The sequence below is a fragment of the Pinus tabuliformis genome, chromosome 4_1 (assembly GCF_031772625.1).
Source record: "Pinus tabuliformis cultivar Carrire ecotype Pingquan chromosome 4_1, CPIR1, whole genome shotgun sequence".
NCBI classification, from domain to species: domain Eukaryota; kingdom Viridiplantae; phylum Streptophyta; class Pinopsida; order Pinales; family Pinaceae; genus Pinus; species Pinus tabuliformis.
In genome coordinates, this window is record NC_142303.1 from 552,227,845 (window position 1) to 552,244,027 (window position 16,183).

The 16,183-nt window shown below is 35.9% G+C and overlaps 2 protein-coding genes across 2 annotated transcripts; one reads left to right on the forward strand and one right to left on the reverse strand.

Moving 5' to 3' along the window:
• Nucleotides 1–2,090: 2,090 nt before the first annotated feature.
• On the reverse strand, nucleotides 2,091–4,034 carry LOC149177026 (uncharacterized). Its single transcript, XM_089423264.1, has 2 exons — nucleotides 3,604–4,034; nucleotides 2,091–2,525 (listed from the first exon to the last, which is right to left on the reverse strand). The coding sequence occupies exons 1-2, from the start codon at nucleotides 3,712–3,714 to the stop codon at nucleotides 2,199–2,201; spliced, it is 438 nt and encodes a 145-aa protein (XP_089279390.1). The 5' UTR covers nucleotides 3,715–4,034; the 3' UTR covers nucleotides 2,091–2,198.
• Nucleotides 4,035–13,337: 9,303 nt separating this feature from the next.
• Nucleotides 13,338–13,892, forward strand: LOC149177027 (pectinesterase inhibitor 3-like). Its single transcript, XM_089421645.1, has one exon. The coding sequence runs from the start codon at nucleotides 13,338–13,340 to the stop codon at nucleotides 13,890–13,892; it is 555 nt and encodes a 184-aa protein (XP_089277771.1).
• Nucleotides 13,893–16,183: the final 2,291 nt, after the last annotated feature.

Consider the following 16,183-nt stretch of genomic DNA (forward strand, 5'->3'; position numbering starts at 1 on the left):
TTTCAAAGGTCCAACATATAAAGCCTTCTTTTTTCTTATTTTGAAGTTGGGGAGTCCGAGATGCAATCAGTTCTCCAAAGAAATAACTTGAATCAGCGGGCAGCTGTGGTGTCTGAACTCTTTGGTTTCATTTTGTTAAATAGCTGTTATAATTGCTCCACTTTCCAGATTTATTTGCTGTTTTAATCTATTTCAAGGCACAGATATGTACAATGGCATATTTATCTTATCCCAACTCTTATTTTCCTTTTTTCCAACGAAAACTCATCATTGAACAAAATAGCCTCACTGTATTGCTTGACTTTTATGTTTTATTTATGAGAACTCTACATTGAATTTTATTTCTGAGAACTCACCTTCTGCCAGAATCACTCTCTCTAAATCTAAGTTAAATTTGCAGTAGAGTTGCATTGACAGTCGAACCGGAATTAATTGCTCCCAAAATTTAGACAAGTTGAAATTGGGATTTTCAAAGTAAAGTTGCATTGACAATCGAAACCGTATTAATTGTTGCCAAAAACTAGATAAGTTAAATCTGGGATTTTTAATGGGAAGTTGCAGTGACAGTGGAACCCGCATTAATTGTTGCCAATTTCATGTTGGAGCAAGAGCTGAAAAACACTATTTCAACACTACTGATTAACCACACTTTTTCGATGTTACTTGGAGGGTTTTGCATCAGTATGGTTTCATCTCAATTTAGTTTTTCATCTGTTATTATGGAGATGGATCGCTTTAATAAACAAAAAGCGAGGAGCAGTAATGCTACCATGGACTTTAGCTAAATGATGAAATGGTGTGGAAGGAATTAAAACTGAAAATTACATTCTTTTAACAATCAGCAAAAATCTATCAAATATGTCAAAAATAAATGTGTGTCTTTATGCAATGCTAGCAGGAATCCAATACCTTTAACAACTTATATGCATCCTACTTGCAACGAGACTATGACAGCACTTTACTTCATTGCAATTTTGTTATTTAGAATTCAAAAACAAAAAAACGCTTAAGCTGGAAAGCAATCCACCCAATGAAATGAAAAAATTCAGGACCTAGCTGTACCTTACTGTTATTGATTAATGACTGATGTGTACAGAGCTTCTCTCTACTTCTCTCTACTATATTGAGCCCTGCAACTTTCAAAAACAAATCCACTGTTCTGAGAATGACCAATAGGCTATACTCTGTACAATATCGAGCACGGATCAGGCAACCCACAAAATGCAATTTAAAAAAAAAAATGATTATGAGCCAATAAAGAATATAGTTTCACCTTATTTGTTTTTAATAATGAATGATATCGATGAAGCTTCTCTCAACTATGTTATACGTGATTAGATCTAAAAGACTGTCAAAAAGAACAAATAAACTAGGATCTATACTAATTAGAACCAAGTCAACAAAGAAGCCACCCAATGCAATTAAAAATCAGTGGATGCATTGCAAACATAACTTGACCTTAATTGTTATTAAATAGTTATTCATAAATGACCAGTACAAAAAATTTCATGCAATGTTGATCCGTGCATTTTTCTAAATATAAATTCCAAAGTTACGAAAAACACCAAATAAGCTATGATCTCAAAACAAAGCCAGCAAGCAACCCAGTGGATACAATTAAAAAAACATGGATGCGTCCAGAACATGGTTTTATCTGTTCAAAAGAGTTTTTCTCCTTAAAAAAAACTATGTTGTATGAGTTATTTTGAAGTGGAAACGTTGGGAATTTGGGTATGGGTGATAGAGGTTTTCTCATAATTTACAGGAAACAGCTAATCAGAAACGATAATATTATATAATAAAAATATTTTTTAGTCATATAATCTATATAATAATTAAAATTAATATTGAATCAAAATGTTCAAATATTAAAATCAATTTAAATATATAAATATATAATATATAATCTCTTTAATATATAAATATATTCTCTGGGTGTTTCTCTCCCCGAGGCTCTCCTTTTTATATATATAAAATTAAATTGTCAATGACACATGGCCAGTCTTTGAAACAATCTGGCTTAAAAATACAAAGGAACAACTTTACATATGTTTCTCTAGTTATTCTTAAGAGAAAAAGTAAAGCAACTCTAATGTTTAAGCATTGATTGCCACATACAATATGCACACACAATATATCGTCAGCATGACATCCAGATATCACCCTTACATCAAGGTGCCACACTCTTCCTTAACCCATCAAGGTGCCACACTCTTCCTTAACCCATCAAGATATTGCTCCAGTTTCTCAATTAAGGATATAGGTGTTAAGGATGTCTTTGGCCTTTCTTCTTGCGAAGGTTTCAACATAGGCTCATGTTTTGTGGGCATTTCAACATATTTCTCTACAAGCTTTGTATTCCCAACCCCAGGGAATGTGGAAACTCCAAAAACATAATCTTCAAAGCTCCCGGAACTTTCCCAAGCTCCTATTGTAGCTCCCACTGAAAAGGGAACATTCTCATACAGTTCCAATTCCAGAGCACCGAAACCATTGGAATGGGTTCCCACTTCTCGAGAGCAGTTCTGTGTAACACAGGAAAAAAACCCAAAATATTGTGAGCGACTAAAAAATAAAGTATGTCAACAGAGCTATTCTCTACTCTACTAAGCTATGCAATTTTCTAAACAATAAATCCAAAATATTGTGCAGAAAGATCAAAATAGTTTAATGGTACAGAGCAATGCTGTTATCTACACTTAAATGTCAAACCCTAAACTAAAAGTAAAGTAAACCGCAAACAAATTGCCCTGAAATAAGTCATTAAACCCTAATTGTGCCCTGAATAGAAGTCATTAAACCCTAACTGTAGCTATTTCATTCAATCCCGTTATCGGTAATAAAAATTCATCCTGTTTTGTTCTTGGTATTTTTCTTACCAGTAAATAAAAGGAAACACGGAGCAAGAATTGGATTAAATCAAATGAAATGATTTTTTTGTCAAAGCACTTTTATTTCACTCTGTTCTGTTCTTGGTATTTTTCTTATGGTTGAATAAAAAGATTATAGCCGGAGCAAGACTGGATTCAAATCAAATGAAGGAAAAAACAATTATTTAGACAGGGTAGGACTTGCACTCAAATCACTTGAGTAAAACTTAGGACTCAAACCAAATAAAAAAACGTAAACATACTAACTCGATGATAATATTCAGCATGCCGACCTAATCTTTCTGATCGGCCCTCCATAGATCAGATGTCCGTCTGTCTTTCTCCTCTCAACAAAATAAAGGCCAACAATAAAAATGCAAGCGTCAAAGAAAAGAAAGGAAAGAGCGCTCAAAAATCCAAAAACAAAAATATATGCAGAGTAAATAAACACACATCACCAGCGAGTCTATCTTTGTCCCAAACTATGTTTGTATGGATCTCAAACTTCTACTCTTGTTCTATCTTTTAAATTTTGCCCTATTTTTAAATTCGTACTTTGTTTTTATCTTTGTTAAGGGTTGCACCTTTCTCCCTTAACCAAAAAGAGTTGGAAACCCCTGAAACCCATTTTCGGCAAAGCTGACAAGGACAAAAAAACACACTAACCATGGCCATGAACTCGAAATTTGCATCTAATCGTAATTGGGCAGGAACAGTTACTCTATTTACGCACCAGTGGCAATAAGATATTGTGGCTAAAAGGAGTTCTTCGGCAGCTGCGAGAAGGGGTCGAACTGGCGTGCCTCTCGAACTGGAGTTCGGCTTCCAGCGATTCGTAATCCATTGCCACTTTGGCGTTGGGATCGTCGACGGGAAGGGTAATGGTAGTGTCGGAGCCAGGGAGTATAACTGTGCGATTTTTAACCTGTTCAATCCATCGGAACCAAAGTTCAATTTACGTCGCAATTTATTATTTTGGGTTGAGTATAGTTCTGTGCCGTTAAATCCGTCTGAGCCTGTTCTCGACAAGTCCATGGAGTTTAACCCTACGTCAATCCGCAGCTCCACCAGGAGACTCCAGTGATTAAAATTGACCCTGACAATCCCAACCAGCGATTAAATGTCAATCTGTTAAAAAAAATCCTCCAAACCTTTAGTAAAAGCAACATTCAAAATCTCTCTCAATTATATATTGCGTTCGTTTAATTGCAATACAAGAGACATTTAAGATAACTTGTAATAAGGATTTACATCTCGCAATTTGCTAGGTTAGTATATCTGGATTACTCAGTTTGAATATATTTTTAATTTTAGTTCTCAACTAAATTACTTCAACTTACTCTCAATTCATCATAATTAAATACAATTTAAATAAATATAATAATTAAAAACATATTTTCTTATTCTCAAAAATGAGATTCAAAACTTTTAAAATAGAGTCTACTTTTGATCTAAATAATAACGGATAGCCTACATTCCTAAATTATAGCTTCACACAATTTAATAATTATTTTAAAATGTATATGTTTTTTTAATATATATATATATATAAATGTTGTTTTTTTTTTTCTTTAAATTTATTATAACTTAATTGTTAATTAGTAATGATGACAACTATCTCTAATTGTTATGTAAATAATGACTTGTCAAGGAAAACGATACCATTTGGGTGGTACCTAAGAGAGGGGACTTTCACTCCCCCAAGATATCTATGGGTCTTGGATAGTTAACATGTTTCTTTAGAAAATAGCTCTTAACCAAATAAAAATAGTTTTAGAGCATAGTTATTTTCAGTTTTACTTGCATTTAAGGAGGAAATATAAAATATATTATTAAATTTCAAAAAGGGTTGCATTAAGAGTTCTAATGTGAATTGCCCTCTAGTGTTGGCGTATTAATCAAACTCTAGTTAAGGTTGACTTTATTAATTTATTTTTGTCAAATTTATTTTTACTCAATTTATTTTGAAAATAAATATAGTGGGAAAATTTAATTTTCTATTGAACAAGTTGTCTTTGATGAGGCTTTTTATAAGCTTTTCTAGTCTAATTTCTCCAAAATCCAGCAGTAATTTATTGAAATTACAAGCTTCATGGGTAATCCCTGCACATGAAGTGCCCTAGGGTTTTTCAAGGTGTTGAATCCATATATATAGTCGAAACACGAGTTTAAATAACAAAAATCAAGATTTCACCTCAAAAATTTTCATGAAAATAAAAAAAGTTACACTAAAAACAACTCCAATAAATAACCAGTGATTTAACATTATTCTATTTTGTATAAGATTTGTTTTTGACAAATGATCAAAATTAAAAAAATCATTTAAAAACACAAATTTATCATTAGTTATTTTGGAAGGCACCGACATTGTAGTTGCAATGAGCATTGACTGTTGTAGATACTTGGTGTATCCACCATTGTCTAATTGTGGCTACAATGGTTGGCATGTACAATGTTTCTAACAAAATAGCTATTAATAATCCTCTCTTGATAGTTACCTCGTTTTCCATACACTTTTATGTTGGCATTTTAATCACTTTTATCCTAGTTGTCCATTAAGTTATGAGGTTCTGAAGGATGACTTATTACTTCTTACCTTGTCATAGAATGGCGGGACAATAGAAAATATGTGAGGCTATAAATCAATCCGAATAGTTCTAAATATGAAATGCTTTTGTAATCCATGAATTTGGAATAATATTTGTATCTATTTTCACATGCAATGAACTTTAACTTGTCCACAATTACTTTATCCTTTAGCAATTACTTGGGCTAAAGTTTTTCCTTTATTCTTTCCTCTTTTGGAGGTTAAGAAAACAAAGCTCTTTCTAATTTTTCCTTATCAATAGGGTTCTTTCTATAATTCATGAACTGAATGTCCTTATCTATAGGGTTCTTTTTATAATTCATGAACTGAAAGTGGTTAATTCCATGGGAAAATAAAGAGGTGCATCGATGTGGTATGTACCACTTAATGAACAAACAAACAACCATTCAATGGATAATTTTAGAATTAGCTATCAAACACGAGCTAATTTAACATTCTTTCATTACATTTTTACTTATCCTTTCAAATGCATATGTAGGGAATTTATAAATAAAATTTGTGTCTCTTTTAAACCATGCCATTATCGCCTCTCTTTGTGACTAATTTAGTTTTGTTTTAGTAACTAATTTCTCTAAAATAAACTGCAAAAATATTTCCTTCAGTCACCTAAGTTATATATTTCTTACCTAATCAAGAGAATAATTATCTGGATCAACAAAATCAACATTCAGTAGTAAAGGAACAAGTGGAAAATTTATGTGAAGTCCTTTTCAAAAGTTTTCGAACAATTTAAAGAAATCCGTAGAATGTTTCCTATATGTTATGTTCATGAAATTCTAGTACTACTAGTATGAACATGGATTGTATACAACCTCACAAACTAAACTAACCAAAACATAAATGTGAAAATGTAAGAGAGTTTATGCATTCTTATTACCATGTCTAGGATGAGCATGCCTCCTTCTAGCTACTGATGACATGATGCAAGGGTTTCTTACTGTAATTTTTCTAGTGTGTGAAACTAAAATTTCCTCATCCTTGAATACTATATTTGTGAGATAGGATCAACCAATGAAGGTTACTGGAGATAATATGCTTATTATGTTTTCAAAGGCAAGTTTGTGCTTTAATTTAATTGCTTGACTTGCTCTTATAGATGTTTTATCATATCCTCCAGTACAACGTTTTGCTTATTACTTTCCAATCTCCTGAAAAATAATATGTTTTATTTGTTTTTCCAATTCATTTGTTTTTGTTTTTTGCTTTTTGTTTTTTGTTTTTTTTTTTTTTTGTTTTTGTTTTTGTTTTTGTTTTTTTTGTTTTGTTTTTTTTTTTTTGTTTTGTTTTGTTTTGTTTTTTTTTTCCTTTCCTGAAGTGTTTATTGGTGTCTTGTTGGTTCTTTACATATTATTCCACACATTTATCATCTTTATTTTTCCATACATTGCATATGCTACCAACTCTTGAGTTTATACATATAACAATCACAATGCCTAGAAGTGTTTCTCATGCTCATGAGGTAAATCCATGGAATTAAACCTAATAATGACACCAACAACCATCTTATAACAGACAAGTTTCATTTTTGCAGACTCTTCAAATTCTAAACTAGATACCAAAAACTTAATTAAATCCAGATACAAATCACATAATGGTGACCAAGTAAGAGCCTCCAAACAACTCAAATAACACCTAATGAATTTATCACGTGGATGCCATAGTAGGCTTAAAATTATAAATTAAACAAGACCTTAGGCCAAACTGATTTGAGGGAACATAAGATGAAAGCTAAAAAAACTCATTAAAAGGAAATAATTTACTAAGATGAGCTCTACTTTCATCATTGAAGTCTAGAAGTATGCAATTCAATGAGCGTAAAACTTGTTTTCTTGACAATAAAGATCATTAAGAAAGCCAGGATGACCAGATAGAGCATATGCATCCACAACCCTATCCAAGTCAAGTTCGAAAGAGAACACAAATGCATCATCCAACAAGGAAATAATCCACATGATTTTTACCAAATACAATTTTGCTAAGCTCAACATCAAGCAAATGGGGTTTGCCCTTAATTGTTCAATGGGAGACGTGCTTGTCCATATTTATGCACGAGGGATTCTCCCTCTCTCTTTTGTCATATATGGTGTTTTTTAATGCCCCAAACCCTATCTCGAAGTCTTGCCTCACAACAAAACAACTTGATAGGCACTTGAACTCAAAATTTCCACCATCACTCTTACCCTTCAAGCCCCACCTTGAAGTCCTACCTCACAACACAACAACCTCACAACAACTGGAACTTGGAATTTCCACCATCACTCCTAACCTTCAATTCTAGGGTGCAAGTCACCTATGCCACAATCGAAAGCACCGACTAGGTGGCGACAAACCCCTCATGTAAAGAGCAAGAGAAATTTTGTATACTCTTACAAATGGCACAAGAGCAAGATGTGCTACATGGTAGTGGTTGGCTAGATTTACACAATGACACAATGAGTTCCATTGGGAGTTAGTGTACTGAGGGAAGTTCAAGTGTTTTTTCATTCTTTATTAGTAATTTTGGCTGGAGGGTGGGCGGGCGCCTTGTTTGAAGCGAAGTCAAGTTTCAGATGGTAAATAGCATGTCCAACCAATTGTGGAAATTAGGCTCAATCCCCTTTTATTATTAATCGTAGCATGCACAAATCATATTGTTATTGTGGCTAGAGGGTTTGTTTATGGGTCAGTGGCTTAATTCTTGAATTTCTGTGAAGCAATATTCTTTCTTACCAATGTCTAGGGCATTGGTTTTGATTCTAATCCATTCTAAGTTCCTATTAATCTAGTTTCATGTTCTTTATGGGAATGCTTTTTGTCTTATTCCTTTGATCTTAGTAGTTACTCTTGTGGCCTTTCAAAGGAATTTCCATATGGGAAAGGAGACAAAGTTAACCATGTGTAGCCTTTGGTGATCATTTGTATTTGTGGGCTCAAAGGAATTTGACAAGTAGGGGGTCCCATAACATTCAAATGAGAGGCAACATTGAAGGCTTCCAACCTCAATTACAAGAGTAGATTCACAAACAAGAGGAGATTCTTTTCCTCCAACTTAAACACAATCAACATCACGACAACCATGGAGATTATCATTGATCGTCAAAGCTTTATCTAGTGATTAGAAGATGAAATTTCTAGTTTGCACCAACAACATCATCCAACAACACTTTTAGTTCTATCAAGCTTCTTGCTCCTAACCTCAATTGACCCAATTCTATACTTGGAGATGGGTACAACCCATGGTAATATTGTTTCTCCTCAGCTAACCAAATAGTATGTTTTAGGTATTCTAGTTTTGATATAGTTATAGGTTATCATTTTGAGGATTTGGGAAGTTTGGAAGATCTTTTAGTTTTCAGCTTGCAAACCAAATTTTATACTTCCTTGATGTATCTTATACTACACCTACCCTCAATTACAATTTTTAGAGTAATATAAATATTCTCGTTATAATAAAAACAAATTGTATAAATTCATCTCCTTTTTCAAATTTTTAATACCATAAAATAAATTAAGCTTTTTAAAGTTCATCTTCAATTCTATTTTTTTTAAACTGAGTTTTTTTAATAAACTGAGTAGTTAGAATCAATAGATACTAACCAGAAAAGAACTCATAGACATCCTTATTCGACTTGTACAATCTCAATCTCAACGGTCAAACATATATTTTATTTGTGGGGGCATTTATGTCGATCATTTTCTTAACAATCCACCTCACATGGTGACTATCATGTCTCAGTTTCCAAAAAAAATGTTGTCGTTATGGATTTGAGATCACATAGTGATTATCATGTTTTGGTCTCCCAGAAATTGTCGTTGTTCTGGATTTTTCTCAAACTTTTCAATTGCCCGAATACTTCTATCAGGAAAAAACAGTCATGAAGTCATTATCTTGTTACATAAAAATGAAAACTCAATGGTTTGACTACAAATAAAGAGAGTTTGGACCCAAGCAATAATATAAATTGTTAAATCACAGAAATAAGCAAGTCAAACTATGGCCACATCAACTCAAAATTTTATAATGTATCGTGAGCAAATTGTTTTTGAATTGTGACGAAGATTCGACCTAACAAATAAAATTATGTAAAGAAATTTTGCAGTCACATGTAGACTATTGTCTGTCCTACTCACATCAACCTTAAACCAGTGTTCCACGGGAACGCATCCCCCCCTAGGGGTCCAGTTTCCTAGCTCCCCTGCGCTTCGAGGATTTGGGGACGAGAGGGGGTCGTTTCCCCACACTCCCAAAAAACAGGGTACGCATGGGGATGTGCTAGGGGGTCATTTCCTCCCGCTAAGGGGTTGTTTCCGAAAAAGGGGTCGTGGGGGGTCAAGGGGGGTCAAGAGGGGTCGTTTCCCTTTGACCAAATTCGATTTTTTTAAATGATTTTTTTTAATCATAATTAAAAAAAAAAACTATTGAGCAAGGGTTTAACTTTTAAAGTTCCATTGTTTTAAGTCTTTGTTTGCTGCCTTCCCTCACTCCATTTGTAACCCATCGCTGGACGCCGACGCCGTCAATACCATCGTTGCAACGTAGACGTCATCGTTGTTAAATGCCATCACTCGAACACCATCACTGTTGGACGCCATCGTTGCTGGATGTGTCAAGCTTTGAAGCCACTTTGTTGCACTGTGCTAGCCGTCACTTGAAGCACCATGGTCTGTCGTTATTGCACCGTATTGCCTAACCATTGCACCATACTGCCAGACTCCAACACCACTACACCATGTTGTCCAGACTCCAACACCACTGCACCATGCTATTAAGACTCCAACACCACCGCACCGCGCTGCCTGACAGTCCAATTTGCAGCCCCCATCGACAGTCACGCTGTAAGTACCCTGTGTTTTTTTCCCACTGTTGTTTTTTTTTCATTTTTTTTTTTGTAAATTTTAATTTATTTTATTTTTTAGTGTTGACTGTGTATTAATTTTAATTATTTCCTTGTAAATTAAAAAAAAAAAAAAACAGTGTTCAATGTGTGTGTTGTTAGTATTAGCCAGCATGTGTAATGTTTTTAAATTTTTTTATTTTCACTACAGGCTATGTAATGTTTAAATTTTTTTTTTTTTATTTTCACTACAGGCTGCAACCTACATTTGTCATTCAACTTACAAAGTTACAACTATAAGTCAGAGTCAGACTTCTTCTGGGAACAATGGGAACAGTGACAACAGCTACAGTGGTAGTGAGCCACAATATGCACAGGAAGAAATTGAAAGCACTCACAACGGGGCAAGAAACCATAATAGGCATGGTGTAGATTCTAGAGGCCCACCAAGAGAACTGGAAACATTTGCAAAGGGGATATTTAATCCTCTAAAACCACTTCTAATCTATGCAACCAGACTGCCGAAAAAGAATCCAAAAGTTGGCGGTGGCTCACATGATTGGGTCTGCAATATGTGTTCCTCAAAGAACCTAAATTCAGCGCAAAGAGAGCAACTTTGGAGGCTAGAAAGGGCACCTACTGGAAAATGATTGTTTTCTAACAAACATGCTTATCCATCCACAAATATTCCTCCATCCAATGCTTCATAAAAAAAGACAAAGGTTTTTACTGGTGCATCTCGTTCTTGTGCAATGGGTGGTATAGTGTCTAGGATGTACAACATTCTAGATTGAGATGACACAGATGATGCAATTGGCAAATTTCTTTTTACCAATGCAATTCCCTTCCATGTTGTTCGTTTTCCTTATTACAAGGAAATTGTCCAAGCAATTGCAAGAATAGGGCCTTCATATGTACCACTCGGAGAACATAAGCTACGAACAACAATTTGAGATAGACAGGTGTCCAAAATTAATGTGCAAAAAGAGAGAATGAAACAAACATGATTGATGTTTGGTTGCTCTATTGTTATGGATGGATGGACTGACATCCGAAAACGCCCACTAATCAACATCATAGTGACATCTTCGAAAGGTCCATTCTTTCTTAAAGTTGTTGATTGTTCTAGAAAGCACAAGGATGCATCTTTCCAATTTGAACTTTTTCGAGAAGCTATAGAGGATGTTGGGCCTGATAGTGTGGTGCAGGTTGTGACAGATGCAACAACAATTTGTAGATCAGCTGGGCTATTGATTCAAAGCATGTATCAACATATTTTTTGGACTCCTTGTTGTGTGCATGCACTCAATAATGCACTGAAGGACGTTGGAAAGATTCAGTGGATATCAGACTTGGTGACAACTGCAAGAGATGTGCAGATGTTTATCTGCAACCACCACACCTCCTTGGCTATGTATAGGGCTCATACGAGGAAGGAATTCCTCAAGCCCACTGATACTAGATATGCTAGCTATTTTCTCTTATTGGAGAGGATGCTAGAGGTACAAGAGCCTCTACAATCCTTGGTTGTGAGTTCAGAGTGGGGAAGGTGGTCAGAATAAAAAATAGTCACGGGGAAGAAGGTCAAGCTTCAGGTGTTGGACAATGATTGGTGGGTAGATTGTTCTTATTTGGTGTCATTCCTGGGCCCTATTGTGGAGGTCATTTGTTACACTGATTCAGATGCTCCTAGTCTTGGATAAATCTATGAGACCTTTGATAGCATGTTGGGTCGTGTGAAGGTAGCCATTCAGCAAAGGGAGCCCTCATTAGAGTTCTATACATCCCAGATTCGACCCATCATTCAGTGTAGGTGGGATTGCATGAACACACCTTTGCACATGGTAGCATATGCATTAAACCCAAAATGGTATGTTGAGAGACCTGGGAGGGTTCCTCCTATTAATGATCCTGAGGTAAAGAATGGCTTCCTAGATGCAATTGCAAAGATGTACCATGAGGAGGAGGGGTAAAGATTTCGAAGACAGTTTGTTTAGTTTGCATCTCTTAGTGGCCCCTTTAGCACACATGGTGCTTGGGCAGATCACATAGATCTAGCCCAAGATGACCCAATTGGTTGGTGGAAGAAGCATGGCGATGGTGCTCCAGAGATCAAAGATCTAGCTATGCGTTTGTTGTCTCATATTGCTAGTTCCTCTACAACAGAGAGGAATTGGTCCACATATAGCTTCATCCACTCTATCAAGAGGAACAAGCTTACCTCTAAAAGAGCAGAGAAGTTGGTTGTTGTGCACAGTGCCCTGCATCTTGAGCATAGGAAGACATTTGAGTATTTGAAGGGTCCAGCAACACGATGGGATGTTGATCCAAAGGATGATGCACAAGTAGATATGGAGAGACTTGATGAGAGAAAGATGGGGTTGGTTGGTGTGCCACTTAACATGTTTGAGAATGCTAGTGATTCAGATTCAGATGGTGATATGGTTGATCCTGATTTATTCATGCAGTAGTTGGATGCAGAGACTAGTGGGGCATTACCTTGAGGCTTGAGCAAAATTATGCTCATTTATCTTTTGATATGTTGATGTTCTTATGTTATTCTGACTCTATAAATTTTTTATTCTTTATGTATCAGACTTGACTTTTATAATTTTATGTTTAGGCCAATAGGCCTTCCTGTGAGAGGGACTTTCGTCGTCCTTTTGATTCTCAGGCTGACACCTGGAGTTTCTGTGTGCCGAGCTTCAGGGAGAGTTCGTGGAGTTTATGGAACAATGCTCGGACATTGTCAGCCAGTTAGACAACGCGGATTCTGCCGATTCTGTTAGGTTCATTAAATACACAGAACATGGAGAGTCCCCCGATTTAAGGAGCTGGAAGCAGATTCGGGAAAACGAAAACATGAACAAATTGGACCATAGTTGATTAACAATTTCGAGAAGAGTCCGGCTCCTCTATTTATTGCAAAGCAAAAGGCATGAATAACTGCTAGAGCCTTGCAATTCTATACGGTCGCTACATTCGCAATTGGTTACTTGCCCATCTAATTCTTACCCTGTTACCCTGTTCTTGAGCAGAATTGCCATGGGTTCATCGGCTGTAATTTTTTTGGGTATCCTGATTTCCGCGAGTCTGGTTTCAGCAGCAACGAAGGACCTGAATCCCCCACAGAGAGACACCAAAACCGCTCAATTTATCAAAACCTCGTGCGATCTGACTCAGTATCCGGCGCTCTGCGTCTCATCGCTTTCTTCCTTCCCGGGTTCTCTGAAGCCCACATTGACGGACATGGCGGAGGCGACCGCGAATGTGAGTCTTGGTCATGTCCTTAATGCTACCGTCTGGATCTCTAGCCAGAAAGGCAGAAGCCCTAACTTGAGTGAACCAGAAAAAGCGGCGCTCGAGAATTGTATTCAGAATTTCAATGACATCAAAGACGAGCTTCGCGAATCTCTGGCGGCCCTGAAGCACCTGAGGCGGAACACCTTCGACGCTCAGATGGACGACGTGTTGAGCGGGATGAACCAAGCTTTCACCAACGAGGACTCCTGCCGCAGCGGCTTTAAGGGTGTGGATGGGCAGGTTAAGCTCCAGGTCACGGACCGCGTGCAAAACGTGCATGCATTTATCGCTAGCTAATAGCCTCGCTCTCTTTAGCGCAGTGGCTGCCACTGAAGCTGATGGAAATGCGATCGAAGTGTGAGCGCAACATAGGTTACTGGTCTTTCAGAATCATTCATTCCACTACTTGATATTTATTATTATAATTTGGTTATAGTTTTTGCCTTCTATTCTTCTCGCAGTGTTCCAAATTTTAGGGTTTTGGATTAATTCTGCTGGGTTATGAAAAAACAGACGTCCGTTATGCTGTGAGAAATTCTTGCGACTGCGACTGGTTAATTGCAGTCGGTATTATTTTATTTTAAGTTTTACGTTTGATTTGATTTGAATAAGAGAAAATGACCTACAGATCTGTAGGTGCTCGCCGGATTTTAGCCCGGCCTTAGCCCCTTCATGGAGCTGTTTTCTTATTAGTCCCTGGGAATATAGGGATCACCTTGTACTGAAAAGGCCAGTTGACTTTCTAATCTTTCTAATTCCGGAATTTGTGGGTTATCCAGCTGGTTATGGCTATACGCATGGAGTCCAGGCGAGACGAGGTTCCCCTCAATTGCTGTTGACTGAATCTACGGAACAAGTCAGCCGTCCTGGCTCCTCAAATAAATCTCAATATCAAAAACAGTAGCAGGATTAGGGCAGTCATCCTATGAAGTGTTTGAGAGCGTTTTATATAATTAGATTTGCTGTGTCTTTCCAATAGCTATTAAATTTCGGATTTATACTTTAGGTTTTATACTTTAGGCAGCTCCTCTAGGTTATGATATAGATATTTACTATCAGTTTATGTTCATTTTGATTTATATTTAATTTCTAAATTAAAATATTTTTCCTATTTTACTTTGTGTTAAACTCTTTTTATATATATTTTAAACAACAAAAATTAAAATTTGAAAAAAATAAAAAATAAACTTACCCAAAACTATAAAATATGTGTCATACAAATAACTTGATTGGAGAAGAGTATATTGTGAATACGGAATACTCAACACTCGTGCTTTGCGAAAATAATGGAGAAAAGGAATTACTAATTTGACTAATCGAGTGGCTATTGAAGAATGACGAGAAGCTTCAACTGCTCATACTTACTTTAAAATAAAATAAAAAATACATGCGTATCTTTTCACTATGGATGGTCTTGTAATCTTTTATATATAAATATATTTATTTTTTAACTCAATTCTTGTTATTCATTACATTGCATTGCAGTCCCGTTCATTGTCAGTGGATTTGAAGATGCTGCAACCCTCGAGGGGGGGCGTCGAGGCTTCAAAACTTTTCGGGATTTGATCAGAGATCGACTACAGGGCTGACACATTCGAAGTGCTCGTGATTCGTGAGCAAAATCATGGAAAGAGTATTTTTGGTTTCAACGGTGATGTTGTATTGTAGTCTCGTTCATTGTCAATGGATTTGAAGAAGCTGCAACCTGCAGGAGGGGGGCGTCGAGGCTTCAAAACTTTTCGGGATTCGATCAGAGATCGACTACAGGGCTGACACATTCGAGGTGCTCGTGATTCGTGAGCAAAATCATGAGAAGAGTATTTTTGGTTTCAACGGTGATGTTGTAATGTACTCTATACATATCTCTAACTTTGATATATCTGTGAGCTTATAATATGTTACAATGTTATTTTTTTATCCTTTTCATCTAAACGTGTATTTACATTAAGAATGTTTTGGATTTATTAACATAGCGAATCATAAGTTTCCATAAATTAAATATGAAAATTTGTGTGGACAACTTTCTTTCTTCTTGGTAGAGTATTTGGATTTTGCTCTATGTATGTGCATAATTTTTTCCAAAGGCAATTTGTTTGTGTAATTGGCTTGCTTTTCGCTCCCTAAGTATTCAATCTGGTTGGGTAAAGAAGCATTGTCAAATGGTAGGGGATAGTCATGGTGGTTATTGCCTTGGTCACTAGAAAGCTTCGTAGATGCTTGGCCATCTATAGAGGTTTCTTAATTTTGGGTAATCAACTTACTCTAAAATGAAATAAGACATTCAATGTGTTCTGTGTAATATAGATATAAACAAAACATCTAAAGAAAAGTAATTGCACAATGATCCAGTCCAAGAAAACAAGGTTTTCCGCAAACCAATTAAGCCTTTCAACCTTTTCGGCTTATTTTCTTATATCAAACATTTGTGCAGGGTTTCAACCAATTAACATTTCATTGAGTATATATCTACAAATCAAGGATTTTGGGATCAAATCCCACAAAGCAATTCTATACTTGCTCTTCAAATTCCTTCAAGCTTTTGAAAGTAAAACCAATGAATTATCAATATAATTTTACAATAATAAAAA